At 34.7% G+C, this 26350-nt stretch overlaps 1 protein-coding gene across 6 annotated transcripts in view; it reads left to right on the top strand.

The window, feature by feature from the left end:
- The window catches only part of LOC145681156 (DNA damage-regulated autophagy modulator protein 1-like), a 74693-nt gene extending 50035 nt beyond the window's left edge, over nt 1-24658 (top strand). For all 6 annotated transcript variants that reach the window (XM_081752605.1, XM_081752604.1, XM_081752607.1 and 3 more), the window contains exons 5-8: nt 479-702; nt 8715-8853; nt 18668-18819; nt 21902-24658. In XM_081752605.1, coding sequence (XP_081608731.1) covers nt 479-702; nt 8715-8853; nt 18668-18819; nt 21902-21985 — 599 coding nt within the window. In that variant the 3' untranslated portion in view covers nt 21986-24658. The remainder of the gene's footprint in view (nt 1-478; nt 703-8714; nt 8854-18667; nt 18820-21901) is intronic.
- Nucleotides 24659-26350: the final 1692 nt, after the last annotated feature.

The raw sequence follows: 26350 nt of genomic DNA, 5'->3' as shown, positions 1-26350 counted from the left end.
TTCATACTGGAATTTGTTTGACCATTTGCTTTAGCACTGTCCATGTGATTTTAAACTAATGCGACCTAAACATGAATTATGACTGTAGTATTCAAATAGAAGGTCAGCTTAGTAAATTTAATTACCATAATGAAATCTGTTTCCTACAAGAAATATTTAATTTAAATAATATAGTTATGACATATTTTGCCGCCCACTCGAAACTTCCTTTCCGTGCAAATGCACGTGTTTCACATATGGTAGAGCCCACCCTAATGTCATTCCATTCTCGAATCGTTCAAGAAACAGCCAATGAAAAACGCTGAAACAAATTATTAGGCATAAACCAAGATATCCAAAACAAATCCGAGTTTCCCGTAAAATGGCTACTATACTTACATAATTTCCATTCACTTTTCTGCATAGATAATCAATTAACCTATGTTTGTAAGTGACACTCCTATACGCCAATACGAACGCATTTGCTCTTATATTTCAGCTGCTGTATCACATTATTTTCGCTACCGGCAAGTAGAACAATTTCTTAAAGAGAAACAGAAACCATGGTTGCAATCGCTAAACCGGAACGGTCTTCGAGTGGGACTTTGTGCCAGTGTTGCAGCAACCTTTGTTGGAAGTATTCAGTCTACAGCCATGCTTGGTGCGCATTTATTAGCCACTACTTGCAGTGTCAGTTTGTTTATAGTTCATATGTGGATTCAAGTAAGTTGCATTATGTTGTATTATAAAATATTATTAGAATATAGGGGGAAAAAATGCTCACAAAATAGACATATAGCAATTGATATATCTCACTGAGTTGAAACTTTTTTTTCACATCCAGTATAATATTTCAAACACTGTAATCCACTTTTCATTTTATTCATTTAGTTTGCGACAGATAAAAAATATTAGGAGGCACGTGTAATGCACTATTCTTACCTAAAAGCACCATATTTTATCATTAGGCTTAGTACGCACACTGCTACTTTGTTAGTGTCTAATGATTTCACAGTTGTCATATCCAGTTCATTATTAAAACAATCCCTTGTGTGGTTGGCTATAAGAAATAATGTTTTCCAGTGTTAAATGTGCAATTGCGCACCAAACAGTTGTGCTTCGCCCGTCTTCTCAGAGGTTCAAAGCAGATAGAAGTTACGCCAACAATAACATGTTTTGCATTCAATGTATTCAGTGGTGGCAAACACGAATTCGTTGTAAACTTTAATGTTAGCAGTACTCATTTTTCTAAGCAGAATGATCTTGATGGAATGACTTGATCAAATACCAATTTGATGTTATTTAAATGATGATGATGATATCATGCACAAGATTTAGAATGCACTACCGTTATCATTGAAATGATATATTGATGATATTATGTTGGTGTAAGCAAAACACTTCACATACAACGCAAAGTCACTTCACACACAAACAGATTCACTATGCACTCTTTCCAACCTTAAGATGCGAAGATGTTCAATGGGATTGTTTGCTAAATCTCAATTGATAGTGCACAAAGCTAATAATTAAGAAACTCAATAGTTTATCTTCTTTATGGCTTCCATTGATAGATATCTAGCAGATAAAATAACATTCACGTCACATTTAAGTAAAATTACTAGCACTTTTGATTCAAACTTTGCAGAAATAATTTTACTAGATACCATTTTATAAGGTATATTCATGGTGGAAAGACTACAAGGTGAGTGCATGTGCATGTAGCCTTCAGTGCTGTCGTGGCTGTAACGTGATCTGAGTTGCAATGGACAACAGCTAAAGGCGCGGCTGGAAGTGCCAAGTGGAAATTATTTTGTGTTCCTCTAAGTGATATTGAGAATGTGTTCAAGAATTAACTAATTATGGGTAATGAATGGGAGGTTCGTAATAATGTATCCACCTCCCATGTGATGGGCGACATTGTCGGAGCACTTTTACACTCAGATTTTGAAATTTTTACTCATTGTAATCATAACTGTAGATAATTATATTTAGGGGCCCCCTCTAGAATTACAAAATTAAGAATGACTGAAGTAAATACAAAAATATGGTAGATTCTCGAACAATCACGGTGGCTCAGTGACAGAACGCTCACCTCTGGTGCAAGGGGTACTGATTCGCTACCCGATGAAGTGAGTTAGTGTTGGACAACATGGTGTCCGCGAGTTTCTCGGGATACTCCCACATTCTCATTCCACCAATTTATCCCATAATCATTCACTTGCATTTATCGTTTGTCGCCTTTAGTCCACGGGACATAATCATGGAACACTAAACTAATCATTTCAGTTTTTTGTACAATCAAAAGAAAGCTATTTTGTTTTTCATATTGAATAACCAAAAACTAATTTAAGATGAAACAAGCAAATAAAGGAATTCCCTTCCATTCTATCCAAGGTATATTTATTATTACGCACTAAACAGCTATTTTGCACAATAAACGGCACAATGAACAAATATCTACCATCATAGTAACTTTTAACAGTACTAACTGCGCTTATCACTGTTTCCCAATTTATTGTAAATATTTTGTCAGGTGCTGTCTAATCACTCTACCTGCTTGGTGTTAACTTCTTTGCCCGGTCCTAAGAAGACAAATTAACTATAAAATGAGATAAGAAGCACTGATGTTCTTGCAATTTCTTTGTTTGAGGTGCTTTATATATATATATATATATATATATATATATATATATATATATATATATATATATATATATATATTTTATTTCTATATATATTTTTAAAACACAATACAAATCTGCATATATATCGTTCTATTTCGTACAAATGTTTAACAATACAATTTGTCGTGGCGTATATTTTGACACAATATTCAGATAACTGTCAATTTTACCAAACCACTTGTACAAATACAAATTCTATAAATAAACCATCAAGGATTTCACATAGGATGTTTTTTTTTTGTAAAAAAAATAAAAACAATGTTTAAAATATTATATAGGCCTATATATTTCATTCTCAAAGGTGCGCCCCTGCTCGATAAAAGTTTTAACCTCCTTTAAACTTATATGGGAGTAATGTCTTAAAACAAAAGCATAACGAAAATATACGTATATGCACCTCTGTTTACGAAAACCATGAATTCGCCCCTGAAATATTCTCAAACTTTATCTGTCATCTTTAAATAATTCTCTTTCAAACAAAATAATAATAATAGTAAATCCAAACCGATCAATGTGTTACGAAAATATACTTGAATATACATAGGTTTTATAATCATGAAGTGTATTAATGACACACAACATTTCAGACTATTCAGGCCTATACATACTCGAGTGTATTACTTCATATGTTAAAAAAAGAAAATAAAGAAAAAGGAGGAACGTAGTGAGCAATATTGGCTTGTTGAAGCTTCAAACCTGTTTAATATGAGCTGATATTACTGCTTCTATTCCTATTGTAAATATCTTTCTTTGAATTCACTTAGCTTAAGCATTGATTACATTACGTTTATGTAATTACCATTTGTACTATAATTTTCACTCCCTTGAAGACCAATACAAATACAAGCGAAGTTCGCGTGTGAGATACCAGCGAGCAAGCGCTTGTTAAAAGTCCATTTGCCACTTACATATTGAAGTATGAATGAGCTCATATCGAAACCTACCGTAAAATTTCACTTAGAGGAAGGAAGTCCCACAGAAAGACCACGCACGAAAAAGCAGCTGCATTTTCGAAGTGGAATTAACAAAAATGGCAGATTCAAATGTCGCGTATTCATGTCGACAATTGCACAATACGTTCAGTACCACTCCTTGTAAACGGCCTGTTAATAACAAAAGTCAATAACAACAATGTGGGTACATACTATACCTAAGGAGAAGTCGTACGGTAAGGTGAAGCCTGACAGCAGCCATCTTGAAATCCGCCATCTTGAATTCAGGTCAAGTTTTGTAAATAGGAATATTGCAATATGATACAGGTGGGTGAAATCATTTTACATTACTGTTTGAAAGCATTATTGTCTATATTCAGCATCATAAAAGTAAGTTTTATACCAAAATTAATACCGCTACTTAAGTCAAAAGTGACAGCAGTTCAACTTGAGGCTTAAACATTGAATTTTCTAATTTGGAAGCCGTATATAAACATCATAATTTAAAGCAAAGCCATCGAAAATTGTTATTGTTCTCCTTGTTTTAACTTTTACTTAGTCGAAGTTTCGTAACACAGGATGAATTTTTGTCTAAGGACTAAATTGTACAACTGCAATTAGTTTTAGAAAATTATACAACTGCAATTAGTTTTAGAAAGTTGTACAACTGCAATTAGTTTTAGAAAATTATACAACTGCAATTAGTTTTAGAAAATTGTACAACTGCAATTAGTTTTAGAAAATTGTACAACTGCAATTAGTTTTAGAAAATTGTACAACTGCAATTAGTTTTAGAAAATTATACAACTGCAATTAGTTTTAGAAAATTATACAACTGCAATTAGTTTTAGAAAATTGTACAAATGCAATTAGTTTTAGAAAATTATACAACTGCAATTAGTTTTAGAAAATTTACAACTGCAATTAGTTTTAGAAAATTATACAACTGCAATTAGTTTTAGAAAATTGTACAACTTCAATTAGTTTTAGAAAATTGTTCAAATGCAATTAGTTTTAGAAAATTATACAACTGCAATTAGTTTTAGAAAATTGTACAACTGCAATTAGTTTTAGAAAATTATACAACTGCAATTAGTTTTAGAAAATTGTACAACGGCAATTAGTTTTAGAAAATTGTACAACTGCAATTAGTTTTAGAAAATTGTACAACGGCAATTAGGTTTAGAAAATTATACAACTGCAATTAGTTTTAGAAAATTATACAACTGCAATTAGTTTTAGAAAATTGTACAACTGCAATTAGTTTTAGAAAATTATACAACTGTAATTAGTTTTAGAAAATTGCATAACTGCAATTAGTTTTAGAAAATTGTACAACTGCAATTAGTTTTAGAAAATTGTACAACGGCAATTAGTTTTAGAAAATTATACAACTGCAATTAGTTTTAGAAAATTATACAACTGCAATTAGTTTTAGAAAATTGTACAACTGCAATTAGTTTTAGAAAATTGTACAACTGCAATTAGTTTTAGAAAATTGTACAACTGCAATTAATTTTAGAAAATTATACAACTGCAATTAGTTTTAGAAAATTACACAACAAAAATCATTTATACGAATTATACTGCTGGAAAATAAAATTGCAATACCACGAAATTTTTTTCCAATCTCAACCACATTTATTCCATATACTGTACATGGTACGAATATAAGATGATGAATACAATATTAGCTTCTTCAGTACATTGTTTTGTGTGAACGGCACGTCTATCATCAAGGGCGCCGATCCTGTGCGGGCGGCCCCCCAAAGCTCGTATGGGGCGCCCTATTGTATTAATGAATATACAATATTTGGCATAATTTGAATGTAATTTGTCTTAAAATCCTCGTATATACCTTCTGCATTTGAAAGGGCCCCCACAATTTTACAGAGAAATCGGCGCTCTTGTCTATCATCACACTGCCACCACCACTTTATTACCGTGTATACCCTCCACGAACTGCAATATAGGCACGGATTCTTGCATGCATTCGATCACAGAGATAACGGATACAGTCTTGCGGTACATTCTGTAATGCCTGCTAGATCTGATCGCGCAAATCAGCAACAGTTGTAGGTGGACGTGAAGCAGTTGCCAGTTATCGACTCATAATGTCCCATATATATTCCATAGTAGACAAATCTGGGGAGCGTGCTGGCCAGGGAAGTCCGGACATATCTTGCGGAGCACGTTCTGTTGCACGAGCAGCATGTGGGCGGGCATGGTCTTGTTGAAAGAGTACAGGACCCTTCTGTCTCAAGAAAGGCAGTAAAACCGGTTCTGCCACCTGTTGCACGTAAAAGGTGCTTGTCAATGTCCCATTCACAAACACTGAAGGTGAGCGAAAGTTGTAGCTGATCGCGCCCCACACCATAACACCTGGGGTGGTACCACTTTGTCTTGTACGCACGCACTGTGGGAGCAGACGCTCTCCAAGTCGACATCGCACTAGCAGTCTACCATCACTTGCATAGAGAGAGAATCGGCTTTCGTCGATGAACACAACGGAACGCTATTCCCTTCTCCAGGTGCTCTTTTGCTAACAACACTCCAAACGTGTACGGCGATGATGTGGGATCAGTGGCAGACGGGCAATTGGTGTGTATGTCCGAAGTCCTGCCGCTAGTAATCTGTTTCCAATAGTGCGCATGGGAACTTCAGGGGCCACATTTGTTCCAATGTTTTACGTGGTAGCTGTGCGGGCTTCCAATGCCACCCTTACAATACACCGATCTTGGCGCACGTTCGTGCTACGAGGACGTCCAGAACCTTCTTTGCGGGTGTTTGAATGGGTTCCTATTCATTGCTGCCAACACCGCTGCACCACAGAAGCATCACGGCCAACGTGTTTGCCGATTCGACGAAAAGACCAACCAGCCTTTCTAAGACCCACGTTCGAACTCGCTCATTTGACTGTATGGATCATGATTGCGTCGTCGTGGCATTTTGTCTTGCTTGTGTTTACTGTGTGAATCACTTCATGCACCTGCTGATCTTCGGCCTCTGCTAATTCACAACACAGACTCGGCACAAGTGGCGCAAGTGTCTCTCTGTGGCGCTGCCATCTGTCGGTCGAAACTGTTACACAGTTAATCATCTACTTCACTATCACCAAAGAACCCAATACTTGAAACACATCAATCTCCCTCATGTTTTACAGGATACTGCAATTTTATTTTCCGGCAGTTGTATATTATATATATCTATATATATATATCTATATATCTATCTCTCTCTCTCTCTCTCTCTCTCTCTCTCTCTATATATATATATATATATATATATATATATATATATATATATATATATATATAATATTCTTTTCCTTATTTTACTAACAATTCAGGTTACGAGAGGACTTTCCTTTTAATAACACCACTGTATATTTCCGTCACATGGGTTTGCATTACTGGTTAAGGACAACTATCTGATTTCTCTCACGTGACACATACATGATGAACCAAAATTCATGGTATAATCCTGACACAGGAACAGCTATTGGATGGAAATTTTACAATGTTTGGGAAAGAGGACAATCTCAGAAACTCAAGTGACTACCACAACCTACATCTTGATTATATCATTTTGTTAATTGGAAAGTCACTGTGCGACACATGCTCTATATGCAGATTTTCTACAGGAGTGTGACACTGCTAACCGTTTTGTACTATCATTAATCGTTTAGTAATTATGTTTTTTTCTCCTGTTAATCGTCCCGTAACACATACTCGAGATGGCCACTTTGTGCAACAATGGTTTGTACCACACGTCTCTTCCACTTCTCGTGCAAAACAATAATTGTATCTTCACACACGATAGCAAAGGCATTCTCAATTACCTGCATCGAATGCTCTAAATTTCTGATCTTGAGGTGTACATTATAACCTTAATGTAGCTTCACAGGTAGAAGTTCAGAAACTTGAAATATGTAGAACGTGCTGACAACTCCACTGATCCTTGATACCGATCCATCTCTCAGGAAAATGTTTATCCAGTTAGTTCCATGGACCATGATAACTATGAGGGACTTTATCCTTCTAAGAGAACTTTGGGTATGAACAGTCCTCGGACTACACTCACTTCTCATCCGGGTAGACCCAGGTATTGGCCGATTCTCAGCGTACCTATATGAAGAATGATCCGCATCCTAAAAATAATACATCAGAACACAATCTATTCGCCACCAGCTATCCCTAATTTATCAACCGAATTCCGATTGGTGTCACTTCAGTAGCTGTGAATTTCTTTGTTTACTTCTTCATTTACGTAAACCTTGTAAGAAAATAAAATATTCAAGGGGAAATCCGGGTTATTTACTTTTCCAATCGGCAAACTACATTCGATGTTCTATATCGTCCTCTGCCAGATGCAGGTCTGTCTGGATTTTATATGGACTCCACTTGAGGAAAGTATCCTCCGTAGCTATGGTTTTGTTTCTTAAGGATGCAAAAGGAGCGACAGTAGGTGCCTTATTTGTTGAAATTTTCGGAATAGCAATAAGATTTTTATCGTCAGATCCTGTCTCCGAGAATCTGCTAATGAGCTCAGCAATACCATTAAAATGAATTGATTCCTATCTGATATCGAATTGAAGTACTCAGCTATGCAGCCTTCACACGCAAGCTGCAATTTACATGTCCTTTTAGTGAAATTTACAATGATAAAACAGGCTACAGTTAGTGAAAGCTTAATTATATGACAAAACTCTCAATGTCTTTAGTCAGTAAGTGATATTTGCAATGGTAAAGCGGGCCATTACTAGTGAACGATTAGTAGTTGAACAAAACGACCAGTGGCATTGAATTTCTGTAATAAATGTGCATTAAAATGTCAAACGCTTAACTTTCTATTTAGAAAATTTAAGCTATATTCAAGAAGAAAAACTTCAACATGCCGGCTATTGTTGTCACTTGTATTTCTGAGGTTGTTCCATCCCGAACCATTTTATGCTGAAGATGTGAACCCACAACTCATATGCGTTTCATATGCCACTTGACTTTAATTTTTGAGTGAATCAACCATACCAAACCTATATTTGCTCACCTCGTGAAGATACCCTTTATTATATATTTCTGTATATAACTTTTTTCATAAATCAAATATTCTGTTTCAGAGTTACTTTTCCTATCAGATGAATCCTAGTTTTAATTCAAAGGCAATGGCTCACTGGAGAACGTTTCTTGCATCAGTTTCAACAATTTTGTTCATTATCATGATTGTTTCAGGAGTAATTTCTTATCAGGATTTCAAAGGTAATGTTCTGGAATCGTATGTCTTTTGTGTACAGTAATAAGGTGAGAACACCAGGACAGAAATTTGACATATAAAAGTTATCTCTTTGGTAGTATTTTATTTATTATACAAAAGAGATGCTACAGAATTTAGACCAGTGTTGGAAGATTTATACAAGATATCTACATTTGTTCTCAATATATTATACCATTACAATCAAAACATATTTTTACTAACACAAGTTCTTTAAAAAATAAGAGGAAAAGAAAGAAAAGAAAAAACAAAGAGTAACAGAAATACCATACTATACGGAAATTGGAAATCCAAATTTCCTACAATTTATTTTGATAATACCCTAATTTCTCACACTTAATATACGTCATTAATAGGGAAATCGGTCCTCCAGATTTCCCACACTTAATATTCCTAAATTATAAAGTGAACTGGTCTTCCAAGTTCCCTATGCCTGACAGGTATAACATGTGGATAGTAGAAGATGGAAAATGTTGTCCCAACGAGCAATAGCTCACTTTAAGGGACTAAGTATTTCTTTTTGCTATTTTTTATGTAGTAATGTGTCAGTATCCACTGTCTTCATTTGTCATTTTTATGGCTACTAGATTATTCCGCAAATTTATTCCAAAGCTGTTTTTTGATTTATTTCTTAAATAAAGGTATTGCTTTTGTGTCCTTTATATCTTTAGGCAGACTATTATAAGTTTGTGTGATGTTATGCTTAACGCTATTTATTCCATACTTTGTTGTATTAACATTATCAATATCAATATCATTCTTTTTTCTAGTATTATTATTATGTACCTCTTTCCTCTTTAATAAAAGTAGATTACTATGTATATTATTTGAAAGTACATTATGGACATGCATACAGGGTTGGATTTTAATTAATAAATCGAATGGCAGTATATTTGATTCCATAAATAAACTCTTACTTGGATAGTCCACAAGTCGACCATACGCTCTAATGGCCTTGTTTGTAATATTATGAGTGGTTGTATTTTTGATTTCTTGGCATATCCCCAAATAATACACAAATATATCAAATGACTTTGTATATATGCATTGTATACCATTCTTTTCAAGTTCGTTGTTAGGGTTTTCCTAAAGCGGTACATAAGACCTACAATAGGAGTTATTTTCTTTTTTAAATTTTTAATATGTAATTCCCAAGTTAGATGTTGATCTATTATTATCCCTAAATATGTAGTGTATTCGACTCTTTTCACCTCCAAATTCTTAATTCCAATTTTGTTAGAAAGAATTAACTTTGACAACGACTTGTGAAAAATTATATAATGAGACTTTTCTAAATTTAATGACAACGAGTTTATGCATAACCAATGATATAATGTAGATAAGTCTTCTTTAATGTATGTTATCAGTTCCTCTACAGTATCAGCTTTATAGAATATAGTACTATCATCAGCAAATAAAGTTATTCTACCTCTTAGGTTAAGCAGATGAACATCATTGACATAAATTAAAAACAGTAACGGTCCCAATATGAAGCCTTGTGGAACACCATACTCTATTTGAGCCTCGTTACTTTCTTTTCCATTTACTAAGACATATTGCGACCTATTAGACAAGTAACTTTTAAACCATGAAAGAAATATATCTCTGAATCCTAAATTTTCAAGCTGTTGAAGCAATATGTTATGTTTGAGTGTATCAAATGCTTTCTTTAAATCAATAAACAATCTTGCTGCAAGTTTATTGTTATCCAAACATTCTTGAATTTCTACTACTATATCAGTTACAGCATTTAAGGTACTTGTTTTTTTCCTAAAACCATTTTGATATTTACAAAAATAATTTATAGACTCTAGATAAGTTACCATTCTCTTATGTACACACTTCTCAATGAATTTGGAAATGCAGCTTAATACTGATATTGGCCTATAATTATTCGGATTTAACTTATCTCCACCTTTATAAATTGGAATGACTTTGGCAGTTTTACATTGCATTGGAAATTTGCCTATAGTAAAGGAAAGATTTAGTAATTCAGATAAAGTATGGCTTATGGTGTCCTTGCAATTTATTAAAAATTCATTATGTAATCCATCTTTTGTCTGGTTTCTTTTCTCTTTAGCGAACTAATAATTCTAATGATTTCCATATGGGTAACTGGCGTAAAAAAATGAGCGGTTGTATGGTATACCCGTATTCAAAGCTGTATTTTCCGTTAAGGGTATCTTTGATGCCAGTGTTTTATCAACATTTGCAAAATGATCATTCAACACATTTGGTATACGTTCATTATCAACTAAGGTATTTCCTATTTTCAATTGTATACAATCTATATCATTATTTATCTTTTTAGTTAATATTTCTTTAACAACACCCCAAAATTTCCTACTATCAGACAAAGATTCTTGTATTTTCTGTGATAATACTCGCTCTTCAGTTGCCGTCTCGACTTTGTTACCATATTTCTAAGTTTTCTATGCTCATTACGTATATCTATATTATCTAGGAATTTTTTAATTAAAGAATAATATTTATCTCTCATTTTTACTAAACTTAACAATTCTTCGTTTATCCAAGGAGACTTAGGTTTATATCCTTTCCTACACACCTTATGCATACTTTTATATTTAGATATTTCAATCCCTTCTGACATATACTTTATCAAATTACCATATTGTTCATCAATATAATTAGTAGTTAAAGAAAATTTTGTATTCCTAAAATAATTATTTAGTATATTATAATTTATTTTAGGTAAACGTGAATGTTCCATATTGTTTACATAATATTGTACTCGTTCAAATATGATGTTACATTTTAATATATTATGGTCACTTATATCAGCTAATATATTTTTAACAGAAACCAATTCACTTGAATCGTTTACTAATACATGATCTATCAAGGTTCTACTGTTATCAGTCAGCCTGGTCGGATATTTAATATTTGCCTGAAAGAGGCCATAATTTCCACAAAAGTGTACATATTTTAAAGTTTCAGTTGAATCTCTGTTTAATGTGTCAATATTAAAGTCCCCTACCATTAGAATGGATGAATTTTTACAATTAGTTAACACAATTTCCATGTCATCTAACAGTTCATTAACCATATTCTTGTTTGGATTATATATACTAAAAAGCGTTACATTTTTCGACATAAATTTTATCTGTATTCCTAGTATTCTATACGCTTTATCTATAACATACAATTCATTACTGATATAAACAAGTACTCTCCACCACGATTATAGTCCCTACACACATAGAACTTATTATAGTTATTAATATTATAGTATTCAATTTCACCAGAATACAACCATGTCTCAACAATAATTATAACTTTTACAATATGTATTCTATGTAACAGTAGTTCTAATTCATTAATTTTATTCCGTATACTTCTAGCATTTAAATATAAAATTGAAAAAGTTTCCCTATTGTTTGAATCAATATAGTTTTTAGCATACTGCTCTATATTATCAAAACTATATTCATACAGATTGATACGTAAATCTACGTATTCATCCATATTTAGCTTTCTTTACGATTCCCAGTGTCTGTCATCCCGATTTTTACTTTGTTTCTCTTGTTTTCTAAGAAGATCTTAATTTAAATATTAGTTCTAAGTAACACTTATCCATGGTCAATTCGGGATACTTTTCTTTCATACAACATTTTGTATGTTAGGCATTCCTTTTCGTTGGAAGCCGTACACTTTTTCTTTCTTTTTTTTGGCAAGGTATACAAACTTTGGGTTTACCTTTCTCCGAACAGTGTTTTTGTTCATGATTTTCTTGTCCACGAATTTTATAAGTTGATTTGTCATCCTTGCAGAACCTTTGGGTATGTCCTAAATCAAGACAACGAAGGCATCTAGGAATTGAAACGAAATCTTTGATTGTTAAGGCTTCGTATAGATGATATACCCTATTTGTATGAAGTAGTTTCTTATAGATTTCATTAGGTGCTTCAATTACTAAATGGCACCTGGTGTCAATCTTTGGCCCTGTTCTGAATTTCGGCTTTACTTCTTTCTTTGCCAATTTCACATCGTTATCTTCCAAGTTTTCCTCAATAATTGTAGACACAATATCTGCGTCTTTCATTTCTGCCGGTACGTTGTATATAATGACCAATGGTCTTTTCTTCCTTTTTTCTTCAATTTTGAGTTCTTCCATCAACTTTTCATTTTTTGATATTTTTTCTATATCTTCTTTGGTTTCTGTTTCGACTATCAATGATCCACTCACCGACTTGACAGAAACAACTTTAATTCTTTTCTTAGTTGGACTAAAAGACTTGACAAACTTAGTTTGAAGATCTTTGATGGACTCATTCTCCTTCCCTTTTAGAAATATGACTGGCTTTTGTTTGGTCACTGCCTCTTTAATTGCTCTTGCTCTTACCGTCTCTTGTCTTTTTACTATCTCTGCAAAAGTTTTTGTTTTGGGATCAGCAATCGTGTATGAAACAGTATTTTAATTTCTTATTTTTTCCTCAGCAATGCCTAGTCTAGTCTTAAGTTCCTTGTTTTCGTCCTTTAGTTTTAGATATTCTTCCTTAATATGGTCAATGATTCTCTTCATCCTGGATTGATAGATGAGCCATTTTGTTAGTTCTTCTTTAACTGCATCATTTTGGCTTTACCATTTTTTTTACGTCGAGTGTATTATCAATAAACTTGAGTGCTTCTTGATAATTACTCATACCTATAGAGCAACTGTCAACCTCACTCTAAACACCTGATTTTCTTGTTCTTGTTCACCTTCTTCTCGTGATGTTCGGGGGCAATTGACACTTCTTCTCTTTTGTTTGCTGCTCGCGGGCGTTGATTTAAGTTGACAATAATCATCTCTTCATAACTACCAAAACTACTCTTGGGTCTTCTTTCGTCCGACTGATTCATGTTAGTCTTCTAGTGGAGACTCCCCAACTATCAGGAGAGATCCTAAGAGTTGGGTCACTGGTTGTTACTAGCTCACCAAATATTGATACCAGTTCGTATTTTAAAGTCACACTATACCTACTATAATGTTCTTTCCCTAATTCCCGCCTTAAGAGGGTTTTTATTAGAACCATGCATGTGTTTTTACTATTATATTTACTATAGTCTGTTAAAATGTGCTGATAACAGGATTAGGTTCTGCTTACGTGTCTCCAATGTCCACGTCTTTATATGTCCAGGTCTTTCACAGACACACAAACAGTTAGTTAGCAAGATCATTACACTCACTGTTTCCGCTCTTTTAACTAGTCAGCAGTTTTTACTTTTCAAAAGAGTCTTCCTTTCTTCTTTCTTTGATTATAAAATTAAATTTACTGATTGGAGGTTACAAGGACCACACTGAATTCATAAGAATATCATAACTGTCGTTAACTCAAGTAACATGAAATTCTGACACAATAACACCACAACCCTTACCCGTAATCCGTGAAAGCAGCAAAGTCCAACACCAGGGTAGACCCGGGTTTTACACGGGATTTATCGGAGCGCACTTCCACACATCCGCACGCAACGGCTCTTCTCACATACACTGATTATACATGTGTTTGTTTCTGGATATGGACCAAGGTCATTTACGTTTTCATTCCTAGGCTGTGGTGGATCTGTGGTGGACCTTTTTCTTTTGTGCGTGCGATACCAATGGCAGTTTCAGCAAATGGGTTTTGTGATAAACAAAAACGTGCGTGAACTTTCTTGGGGTTCTCCTTATTTCAATTTCAAGATTAGTGTTGTATTACTAAGCAACCGCGGTGCCCTAAAGGTGTCTTGTAGTTGGATACAAGTTGACCATACACTATACCAGTGTCATTTGACAGCTATGCGCAACACGTAACGTGAAGAAGTTAAACTCATGGGTGCAACATGAATTTACGCCGGTCGAAGAGGATCGCTCCATGAAGCGATGCATATCTCTGATTCTACGAAACAGGTGGAAAACTTTCTTGAATCGGATTGTCACTTCTGATAAAAAAATGACTTCCTAAGGAAATATAAAAGATTTAACGGTGTGTTAGATCATGTTGAACTTTCACACTCATAATCGCTTTCGAATACCATATTCTTGCAGAAACGTAGGTGATCTTAATAATTTGGGTTAATATTAAGATTTCAATCACAGATACGAGGGATGTCCAATAAATTATCTACCTATACAGGAAAGGAGGAGATCGTTCCATAAAGCGATGCAGATTTCTGATTCTGCGAAATAGGCGGGAAAGTTTCTTGAATCGGATTGTCATTTCTGATGAGAAACCGACCTCCTAGGATAATATAAAAGATTGGACTGTAGGTTAGAACAATTCAAGCTATCTATAGGTTAGAATATGAATCCTTTCCTCACCCTCCGTCTTCTCCTGACGATTCTCCTACCGACCACCACCCATCATCTTGATAATTTTATGATACTTAAAATACACTTTGGTTTCTGGGCGGTGCAACATGCGGTTGATGACTTTCAGACTTATTTCGTCATGGAAATAAAATTTAGGCTGAACTATAGGAAGTGTGTTTGTCTGCAACCAGAGACTAATTTAACTAACCAAGTATTCTATTTTTCACTTTTTGGCCTTTACAAGTAACATAAATCAATGGGATATGTCAATCAAGGGAACCCAACATTATAACTTGTGTGTCAAATATTATTTGATCCTTTCTGTCTCTATTTAAGCTTTAGATAAATCTATGGAGTTGTTCTAAACAAATCTGATCATTTCATGTTCCAGGGTGTCTATCGGTCACGAATGTCACGAAGTCACGAAATCAGAAAACGGTGATGAAAGTCACGAAAAAATCACGAAATTTAGCTTTTGGGTCACGATTTTTTTTAACTGTGCAATTGTAAGTACAGATTGGAAAGTTTTGTTCTATAAAACGTCACAATTCACCACCAAAAATGTCTATGGTCGGCTTTAGACGCTACCAAATCGCAACCAAACTACGTTTCTATCACATGGATGAAAATTCTGCCTTTTCGTACCCTAATTCGCTCTTTAAAATGTTAGCAAAATTTTATGATTTGGTAAAGAAAAGGTCACGAAAAAGTCACGAAATTTCATTTTGGAATTTTAGTAGACACCCTGATATTCGCTTTTGAATACTATATTCTTGCACAACTGTAGTTGATTTTAATAATTTGGGTTAATATTAACATTTCAATCCATCACAGATGCTAGGGGCGTCCAATAAGTGAGGACAGGACGGGAGGGTAGGAGCATTATTACGCCTGACAAGCATGTCAAGGCCACTGTGGGAAATCCCGCTGCGCAGTTTGAGGTCTGTCGGAGCAACGCAGTCTCCGTGAGCAGATATTTCTATGACGCCGCGAACAATGAATTTGCAGAAGTTGGAGCACCGCTCGGTCATCAAGTTTCTCACTAAAGAAGGGAAGGGACCAGAAGAGATCTACGAGCGACTCATGAAAGTTTACCAAAATGCAGTAACGTCAGAATTCCAGGTCAAATACTGGTCAAAACAATTCAAGCGGAGACGGGAGTCCATTGAGGATGACCCCTGCTCTGGGAGAACCGCAAATGCAGTCACCACGGAAATATGCCGCAAAGTTGAGGATATGGTCCTGCAGGATCGCCGTATGAAGCAGCATGTGGCATATCCAAAAGAAGATGATACTGCATGACCGCTTGGGCATGTTAAAAGTCTGTGCTCGTTGGGTCCCCAGAATGCTTACGACTGCACAGAAGCAATGCTGGATGTAGGTGTTCCCACTTTTTCTGTACTTCTTTGAGGAGAACAAGGACAAATTCCTGATGTGGTTTCTAAGTGTAAAATCATCCTTCCTACAGTCCTGACATGGCCCCTGGTAACTCTTTCCTTTTCCGAAACCTGAAGAAACACCTGCAGGGACAACGCTTTTTTGTCGGACAACGAGGTCCAACAGGCTGTTTCGCAGTAGTTTGCAGGCAAAGAATACTTTTCCTCTGCGATTTCTTCGCCGCCCACAAAGTGGTGACAGCGCATAGACTTCCATTGGAACTACTTCGAAAACAGTGATGACCAGGTGAGCCTATCTGCATTCCTTCCAGTCTAGGGAGATAACTTATTGAACTTCCCTCGTATTTGCATTTATTAGATCAAATTTCGTTTATGGATAAGAGCATAAGAAATATTTGAAAGAAAGGAATTTCTTAAAGAAAACTTAACATTTCTTTTTTTGTGTGTGTATCGTTTGTCAATTTTCTGATTAACAAAAACTTGATTCTGTTTATGATCGTTCGTTCATAAATCATCTATTCATCCGTTCATTTTGTGTTCTGTGTATCCATTCTTCATTCTCTTGAAACATTCTCTTGATCCACTTCATGTAATTTCTGTGGTAAATATTAGTGTACACATATTTGAGCATAGACATACTTCGGAAAGTTTGTTACTCCTTTGAGAAACACGATTTATTTGGATTACAACATTATGAGCGACAGATGTAATAATTCGTGTTCAAGGAGATTTAAAAGTAGTTTAAAGCCTATATAATATCTGCAATCTATTTCCATATGGCTTAGTAATTATTACTGTAAAATATACTACAAATATGAGGACTATCCAGAAAGTCCCGAACGTTTTGGCTTATCGCGGCAGTGAGCGGTGCTAGAGTCGCCATCTTGGTGTCAGAACGTTGCCACACTCAACATGCATCCAGCTCTGGTAGCGTAAGGACTGTGGTGCTCTTATTCTGCTTTCTGTAACGTGTTACAATGCGCGCTGCAATAGAAAATCTCGCTTCATTTGAGGTGCGCTCGGTGATTAGGTTTTTCGTTGGCGAAAAACCACAAGTCAATTAAAATACATCGGCAACTGTGTGAAGTGTACGGACATAGAATAATGAGGGTAGGCCGAGTAAGGCAATTGTAACATCGAACTTCCATACACGGCCAAGAGTAATTGAGAACTCTTGGATGGTTTTGCATGAGAGGTCTTCGATCAACACCATACAGCCCGGACTTTGCGCCAAGCGATAACCACCTCTTCCCACCGATGAATACGTGTCTCGCTACACAACGCTTTGACACTGATCTCAAACTGCATGTCGGTGTAGGCCAGTGGTTGAAATCGCAGGCGTCATGTTTCTACAGTGACGGTATTGAAAAACTTGAGTCACGGTATGATCAAGTGCCTTAATTTGCATGGCGATTATGTGGAAAAATAGCTTAAGAGTGTACCTTTCAAATGAACATAATACAATTTGGTTTCATCATTCTGTTACTTGTTATTCCAAGATGTCTGTTACATTCTGGACAGCCCTCGCATTATGTGCTTTTATAGCACACTTGCTGCAAAACTTTCAGTAAAAGTTTTCCGTCAATTAGTCACTGAAACAATGATAAAATGAATGAAATCTAAAATGAAGAAATTGATACTTAATAAATGAATCCTGAATATGTCAAATAAAAATCAAACCACAAAACGTTAAGTCATTCGATTAAATCAATCACTCTTGCATAATCAGACTGTAGATTGAAAATCAATAGAATTCGAAGTAACAATGACACTTAACCATATCTATCTCTTTGTATCCTTGTATCATCAGACTGTAGATTGCAAATCAATAGAATTCGAAGTATCAATGACACTTAACCATATCTATCTCTTTGTACCCTTGTATCATCAGACTGTAGATTGCAAATCAATAGAATTCCTAAGTACAGTGACGCTTAATCATATCTATCTCTTTGTATCTTTGTATCATCAGATTGTAAATTGCAAATCAATAGAATTCGTAAGTACAGTGACGCTTAATGATATCTATCTCTTTGTATCCTTATATCATCAGATTATAGATTGCAAATCAATAGAATTCATAAGCAACAATGACACTTAATATTGTTGCAGGAAGCAATTATTTAACATGGAAACCAGATGACGGAGGATGGGAGATGCATGTTGTTAGTAGTGTGTCAGAGTGGATCATGGTTTACGCCTTTTTTGCTCACGTATTTTCCTTCTACTCGGATTTTAAAAGGATGCACCTAGAATCTCTTCAGGTGAGTTCTGACCTATGTTTATATAATCAAGTTAAAAAGTATATTTTATGTGTTTAGAATTCTTATTAAGGATTAGGATTAGGAATTAGAGTTCTGGGCTGTCGGCATCCAAGTCCATTTAGCTCGTCATATGTGTGAGGGATGACGTTCCTCGGCGAGCACACTATCCGATGGAAGGGAAGGAAGAAAGGATTGGGAAAGGAAGGAAGCAGCCTGGGACTATTATTTTAGATACCATCCCGGCATTTGCATTGTGTGAATGAGGGAAACCCTGGGAAAAAGTCACTCAAGACGGCAGGCCTGGAAAAGCTTTACACTTTTTTCGACCGAGTGACTACACTGGGAATCGAATTCGGGTCTTCTCGCACCAAAGGCAAGAGCGTTAGCGACTACGCCACGCGGGGCCATGTTTATAATTATTTTTCATTATTACTGTATTGTAATCATCTACTACTACTACTACTACTACTACTATTACTATTACTACTACTACTACTACTACTACTACTACTACTACTACTACTACTAATAATAATAATAATAATAATAGTTAAGAAATTGACAAAGTATATTAGAAAAGCATATTATTCTCATTTTCATTGAATCACATATCATAATCATTTTAATCTTCCTTCTAAGGGTAAAGCATTCCTGGTATAACGTTATGTCCATACTTAATACTTATTTTATAGCATGAAATAACCTCGTCAGGATTCCAGGCTTTGATTTTCCATCTCCGTATATGCAAGAATGAAATTAATTGAGCAAAATATAACTAAATTAAACGAACTATGTCCAATTTGGTTATAATTAATGACATACTTACAATTTTTCTTTCGAATTAGATAAACGAAGCAAATTAGAGTTTAAATTGACCTTATTTACAAAACCTTACGTAGCTCTATGCACATGATAACCATAATAAATTGCTTGCAGTTACCGATGAATTTCGTATAGCAAATAAAACCTAATGATATGTACTATTGAGTTTCATATCGGGTTAAAGATATTCATTTTCAGATATGTGCTTATAGCTATGGCGATATTGTGAACAGATTATGACCCAAATGGACTCGACTAACCAATAGCTTCGTGAATGTATTTGAATGAGGTTTACTTTCAATAACATTTCAGGGTGTTTAAGTCATTTACTTTCAGAATTCCCATGATTACGTTTCGTGAAATCAGTAGGCCTTAGAAGGTTGCACTTTCTCTATTGCAGCGATTTGTAAATATTGAAATGAAGTGCAATTTGTCAGCTTAATGTCCCACGTTTATACCTTTCAGGTTGAAGGAGACGGATAATTAAGTCAAATGAATGATGGAAGAATTTGGTGGAATGATAATGTGGATTAAGAAAATGGGAATATCCCGAGAAAAGCCACGGAGAAAATGCTGTTCACCACAAAGGTACTTGGCCGAGAGTCCAACCATGGACCTCAGCACCAGAGATAAGTACTCTACAAATGAACCACCTCGCCTCCATTTATAAATATTTTGATTGGATATGATTTCAGTTTAGTGTCCTTTTCACCAGGGAGGCTATATAAGACTTGGACCTACAGCTTAACGTGGAATCCACACCACATGAGCTCCCGCCGGGAATCGAACTCGAGTATCCTTCGCCAAAGGTGCGTGCAAATTATAAATAATAAAAAAATGTACACAGGTGTCAAAAATGGCATAATAATGTCCAGCTTGACTACTACGGCTAGCATGTCACTCCAACATCAAGTTTTTCATTTACCTGCTAACCATAAGGGCTAGCTAACCTATAAAGAGAGTATTACGCCCTCTGAGTGGTAAGAGATGGAAACATTGGGGACGAATTACTGATGGTGGTCTACGTCCTTTAGTGAAACCTCGCCATAACATTTTAGAAGAATGACCATGACGTAAGGAACTTTGATTCTTCTCATTAGGAACAGGAAGTAAACATATATGTATCAAAGGATAATTATAACGAAAGAAAATGTACATGTAAGATCCTTAGGTAGAAGATAATATGGTAGAAAGAAATGAATGGGAATATTGAGAACGTGTTAATGAGGATGAAGAATGAAGCAATGTGGAATATACAGAATAAAGCGTTAGTTACATTGATCACACAAATAAAACTACTTTTTCCCTAGGGAAAATTCTAGGCGATGATAAAATCGAGGGAAGCCCAAAGGGCTAGAGAAAGGTAACTACTGTGCAGGGTAAGATGGATTAATTAGTGAAAGATATTCATGAATAAAATACTGTAGTCAGAGATGACTAAGACTGTAGGGTCTCTCTGGAATAAAGTAAACTGATAAAGTGTAGGAAGTAGAGACAGTAGTGTATGTTGCTATCGATATGGTGTGGCATGTAAAAAAATGAGATATTGTATGATGTCATGAAGTACGGATTGTGATTCTGGAAGCATTTGCTAACATAGATGAGACGTAGTTATTCGATATGGTTCTATAATGTGAGAAAAGTCATGTGAGTTGGTACAAGTCCTGGGTAATTGGACGGGAAGGCTATATGCAGAAAGCATGTCGTTCGAGAATGATAATATTTTGGTAGAATTCCTTCCACGCTGTGAACCCGTAAGTTCAGGTAGCACCTAAGAGACCTTTGTACGTAAGAGACCTTTGGATCTTTGTAAGTCTCCAAGTAATACCAGTTAAATATTTCAGCAGATTTAGTCCATTATAGGCTTTATTCGTCATATTTGGTAAATATTTGTCCCATGTTAAGTGATGGTCGAATAATTCTGAGACAGGTATCGACGTTACTCATAGCGAATCGTATAGTTTCGTGATTCACATAGAGTGAAAGATGGTAAGGGCTTGACGCGCTTTAGATCTTCGGCATGGTAACAGAAAGAAAATAGCGTGCGTCCTACTCGCATTTATGGTAAAGTTCCCATGAATACACCAGAAAGTAAACTGGTTGATTACAATCTATAGAACAAGTAAAGATGTGTTTCCATTTATTTGTTGAATTGTGGTACAGAGAGCGAAGAATGCCGTGCCAACAGCCTATTAAATTATATTCTAAACGCAAATTGAATATATTAATAATAAATGCAAATTCTTCTGATGTTTTCTAGGTATCGTTGTACCCAATTGAAGATACTGCTGAAACACAAATGCCAAACAATGCCAGAAATGGACATTTTGGAGGTATTCAATAACATAAAACAGAAGAAGGATAACTACTCAATGTGTATTTGTCAAAATAGAGAAATTATATTAACAAGTATCGTATAAAAACATTCGATTCCTAGTGCAGCACTACTTAGAAGAAAGTATTCATGATTTCTGTACTTAATGCCTGAAATACTGCCATATTTACCTTCATATTCTGTAATCACGACTGGGTTAACTTATTATCGGAATTAATAGCTAAGGAAGGCACACATATTGGCATGATAAGCAAATGTTTACGTTGCATATCTCAATTAAATATAGAACATAGCGTTACATATACTTCTAAGTACATGCGCACTGTAAGTTTCAGTTTAGTTACCACCTATATCATACTAAATCAGTGTATTACATTTTTTCAGATATATCTCAAAATATTTTAATATCGCAACAGATATTAACATAGACAACCGGACAAGGAACAAGGAGAAACATTTTCTCTGACTGTACTAATAAGTTTCCTATAGTTCTCTATAGTCTATCATTTATCCCAATTAAATACGAATGGAAGCCGAAATACATTGAAGGAACTACAACCCATGCCTGCTGTGCAAGCATGCAACACTTTTACTGAAGTCTGGTCCTTTTTCATAATTCAGTAACATTCACATTTGCAAAATTCATACTCACAGGCATAATCAATTATAATATTCCACTCCTCACCAAATTATGCCAGACTCATCACAATTACGTACATATTGTTCTTACAAGGACTATTGAGCTTCAAACCGAAGACGACAGAGCAAATGCATACTCATTAATAAAATGTCGTTATTTTCAATCACAATTCACTTAATCTTTCGATAACGACACACTAGTCCACAGATCTCAACAGCACGTAATTTAGCAACGATGTGGCAAATATAATATATAACGAACATAAAGTTGATAAATTTTTGCCATGGACATTGAAGCTACTGATCGAGACAAATGTAAGATGTGACAAGTATTTAAAATTTCAAAGTATCGCTCTTTCTAAGGGAGTTAAAGATCGTATAAATGTAGATTCAGAACAACCAGTACAACTCAAACAAGATTAATCAAAATGTAGTACAGAAATTAAGTTAAAACACTTCCTTCGTTTCAATACTACATTTCTGTTCCGGATATTTGTGTGTTTCGCACTAAATTTTAATGCCTTTAATAATATATTTAGTAAGTAACAACCATAAGAAATAGTTGTAATAAAAATTTTAAAAATGTATGTTTTCTGCTTTATACACAACAAAAGTATTTAAGTAGAGTTTACATAAATGCATAACATACAAGAATTAAAGCTTCTAACTACTTCTTGCCTAGATTAGATTGATCTAAAATTTCATTACAATCGGTATTGTGTATACTTGCATCAGTATTACATGTTTCATATATTTCAAATCAGTATTACGTGTTTCATTGTATATTTAAATCAGTATTACCTGTTTCATTACACATATTTAAATCAATTATGCTTATTTACATAGAAATGTCCCCTTATTTTGGTGTCCTACCAGAATCTGTGTTCTTGTCATAACTATACACTTTCATTGCCGATTTTCCATAATTGTCAGATAGATACATTCATTTCTCTTTGAAGATGGTGCTTTTTTAATTACAGGGGCAAAACTATCCAAAATATTAATAGTTTACGTAATAATGATAAATAGGTATCTGGACGATAATGCAACTGTTACACTGAAAAAAGACAAGTCCAGATTTAAGGAGAAAACGAAGATAATATGTTTTCTGTTGAGAAGACCATGACAAGCCGATAGTGTCAGTCGTAATACTGAGTGAAACACCCTTATTTCCTGTGGCGTTGTACGTCAGTAAGTGAGAGCATCAATTATTCCTATGAAAACAGTAAGGACCGTTCTCATTGACTGACATACGACGCCACAGGAAATAAGGGTGTTTCATTCACTATTACGATTGACATCAGCGTCTTGTCATGGTGTTCCCAACGGAGAGCATATTGTCATCGCTTTGTCCTTAAAACTGGACTTGACTTTTTCAGTGTAGTGTCTATTATAAAGCCAAAATAAACATAAGCTTGAACTTTTCTTGCACAAAGACTTGCAAATAAAGTTAACCAAAGCACCGTTTCATTGAATCATCAAATTAACGAAATTCGGTTGCTTTCTGACAAACAGTGAAACTCGTTGATGCTATTTTGATATCTATTGGGTATTGAATATTCATCAAGATACAGTGATAAAAAGTAGAACATTTAAGTGAAAACAGCAATAAGTACATACCTGAGCTTTTATACCAGCACTGTTTTACATACACAAAACACATTTGTCCGTCCAATTCTGTCATATGAACGCATATAAGGCAAATTTTATCATCGACTATTGTTACCACTAAACTGTGCATAGCGCATTTGTCTGTTAATGTAATGTTACTTTTGTAATACCAATCATATTCTTTAAATGTATTGTATTTTTAAAGTTCATTCTTATACTCTTGAAAGTGCCAGAGTGAAAAATGGCCGATATTATTTACTAGTGAAGTTGGAAACAGAGCAAAGTTTTGTCGAGTGCAAACATTAAACACTATGTTGTTCTTGTACTTTTACATATTAGAATAACATGTTTACACAAGACTTTTTCTTATATGTATATAAATTTTGTAATTATAATTAAAAACAAAAGAAATAAAGATAGAAAGTAGTCATATCCTGTTATTTTTAGTACAATTCTGTGTATACGTCCTTTGTCTAGTATTGTTCATTTACATGATTTATTTACTTTTTACTTTCTTTGGCATTATTCTTGCATCTACTACTTGTATTAACTTTTTATATTGAAACAAAATAACGTTGAAACAAAATATTTTTTGGTACACCTCTGTCAAAGGAAATGCGTAACTGGATGCAATTGAAATTTTTTAGTGGAGAAAAAGTTTAGTTTTATAATACATAAATATACGAAAATATTAGCCGATCTCGCTACCCTTATTTTAAAGTCATAAACTACACTAAACTGTAAGTATTATGATGTATTGCTCTTAACGAAGTTCTTCCAATTTATGTTTGAAACTGCAAGGAAAATCTAACTGCATCACTAACTGTGACTTAACTGTGACATTAACTAGAGGTGGATAATTGTGATAAATCGCAACTGTTCTACTGACGAAAAAGATAGAGGTAAAAGTTAGTCTTGAAAAGCCTCTTCGCTGTTCCATACGTTTGAAGCGTTCCCAATTCTATAAACAGATAATACATTCGATACCATATCCGTTGACTGTCAGATATGGGAGCGCATGATAATTTTGGTTTAGAAATGAAGCTAGATGATTTAGTTCACTCTAGCTCTCAGAAATGGCACATATTGTAAAAGTTCGTTCTACTAAGCAGTCACGTGTTTCAATTTAATTCCTATTTTCAAGTGTTGTTTTCTAAGTAGTCCATCAGCAACTGTAAGACATTTAGCTATGATTGGGTTGTGCATGTCGATACCTTGTGTAACTGTTGGTGGTGAAAATGTTAAGCATGTTAGGCAAAACACAGTTTTATATGATCTGCAGACTTTTCTTTAGCTTATTCAAATGTAACGTTTATGATGAGTTTTCTTTTATTTATAAGAATTCGCAATCGATGTTAAAAACAAAATAAACTTATAACTGAAAACATGGAACCAGATTGCTTTCTCAGCAGATATGATAAACAGATATGTTCGTAACATTTTTTCACAACAGTGATATGTTAGGCATGAACAGGCTATAGCCATTGCTGAGTGAGTCATGGAGAAAATTAGACACACTACTATCCATTTCATAAAGATAGGCCCCTGACTTCGCGGTGCTGCCGTGACATTCGCCCAAAACTTATATTGCATTCTCGTACCTCGTTAGAATTGTTGGAATCTTCTCTTTTCAATACTTAACGACATAAAACATTTCTTTGTAGTGTGTAGTAAGACAAAAATAGAAATTGATGAAAAAGTGCGTATTTTATCGTACTTTATTGGTAGATTAATGTTTATAGGACTATATCTTGGAAACGAGATCCCGTGAAATAATTTCGTGTGCACGATATGTAGGTGCATCTATTTATTACCTGTAAATTCTGAGAATTTCATTACTTAACACTTAGTAATTTTCTTGTTATGCACCCAAAAATGAGAAACCATTATCTCTGAATTGCTGCGGTGTATTATCAATCTAATAAATAAATAAATAAATAAGAAAGATCTTAAAATAACTTTTTCAACCAAACTGTTTCGATTTGTTTTGAAAGATAAACAGTGACAAATATGACATTATGATTTTCTCTGCTATGCGTCCTTCGCTATCGCAGTTTATACGGAGTGCTACGTTCCCTGGTGTGTAACTCTCAACCCGACGGGTATTTAAACTTTTCACTTATA

Source organism: Thermobia domestica, chromosome 3, assembly GCF_964235325.1.
Source record: "Thermobia domestica chromosome 3, izTheDome1.hap1.1, whole genome shotgun sequence".
NCBI lineage: Eukaryota > Metazoa > Arthropoda > Insecta > Zygentoma > Lepismatidae > Thermobia > Thermobia domestica.
Note: the sequence above shows the minus strand (reverse complement) of the source record. Positions and strands in the feature narration are given on the sequence as shown.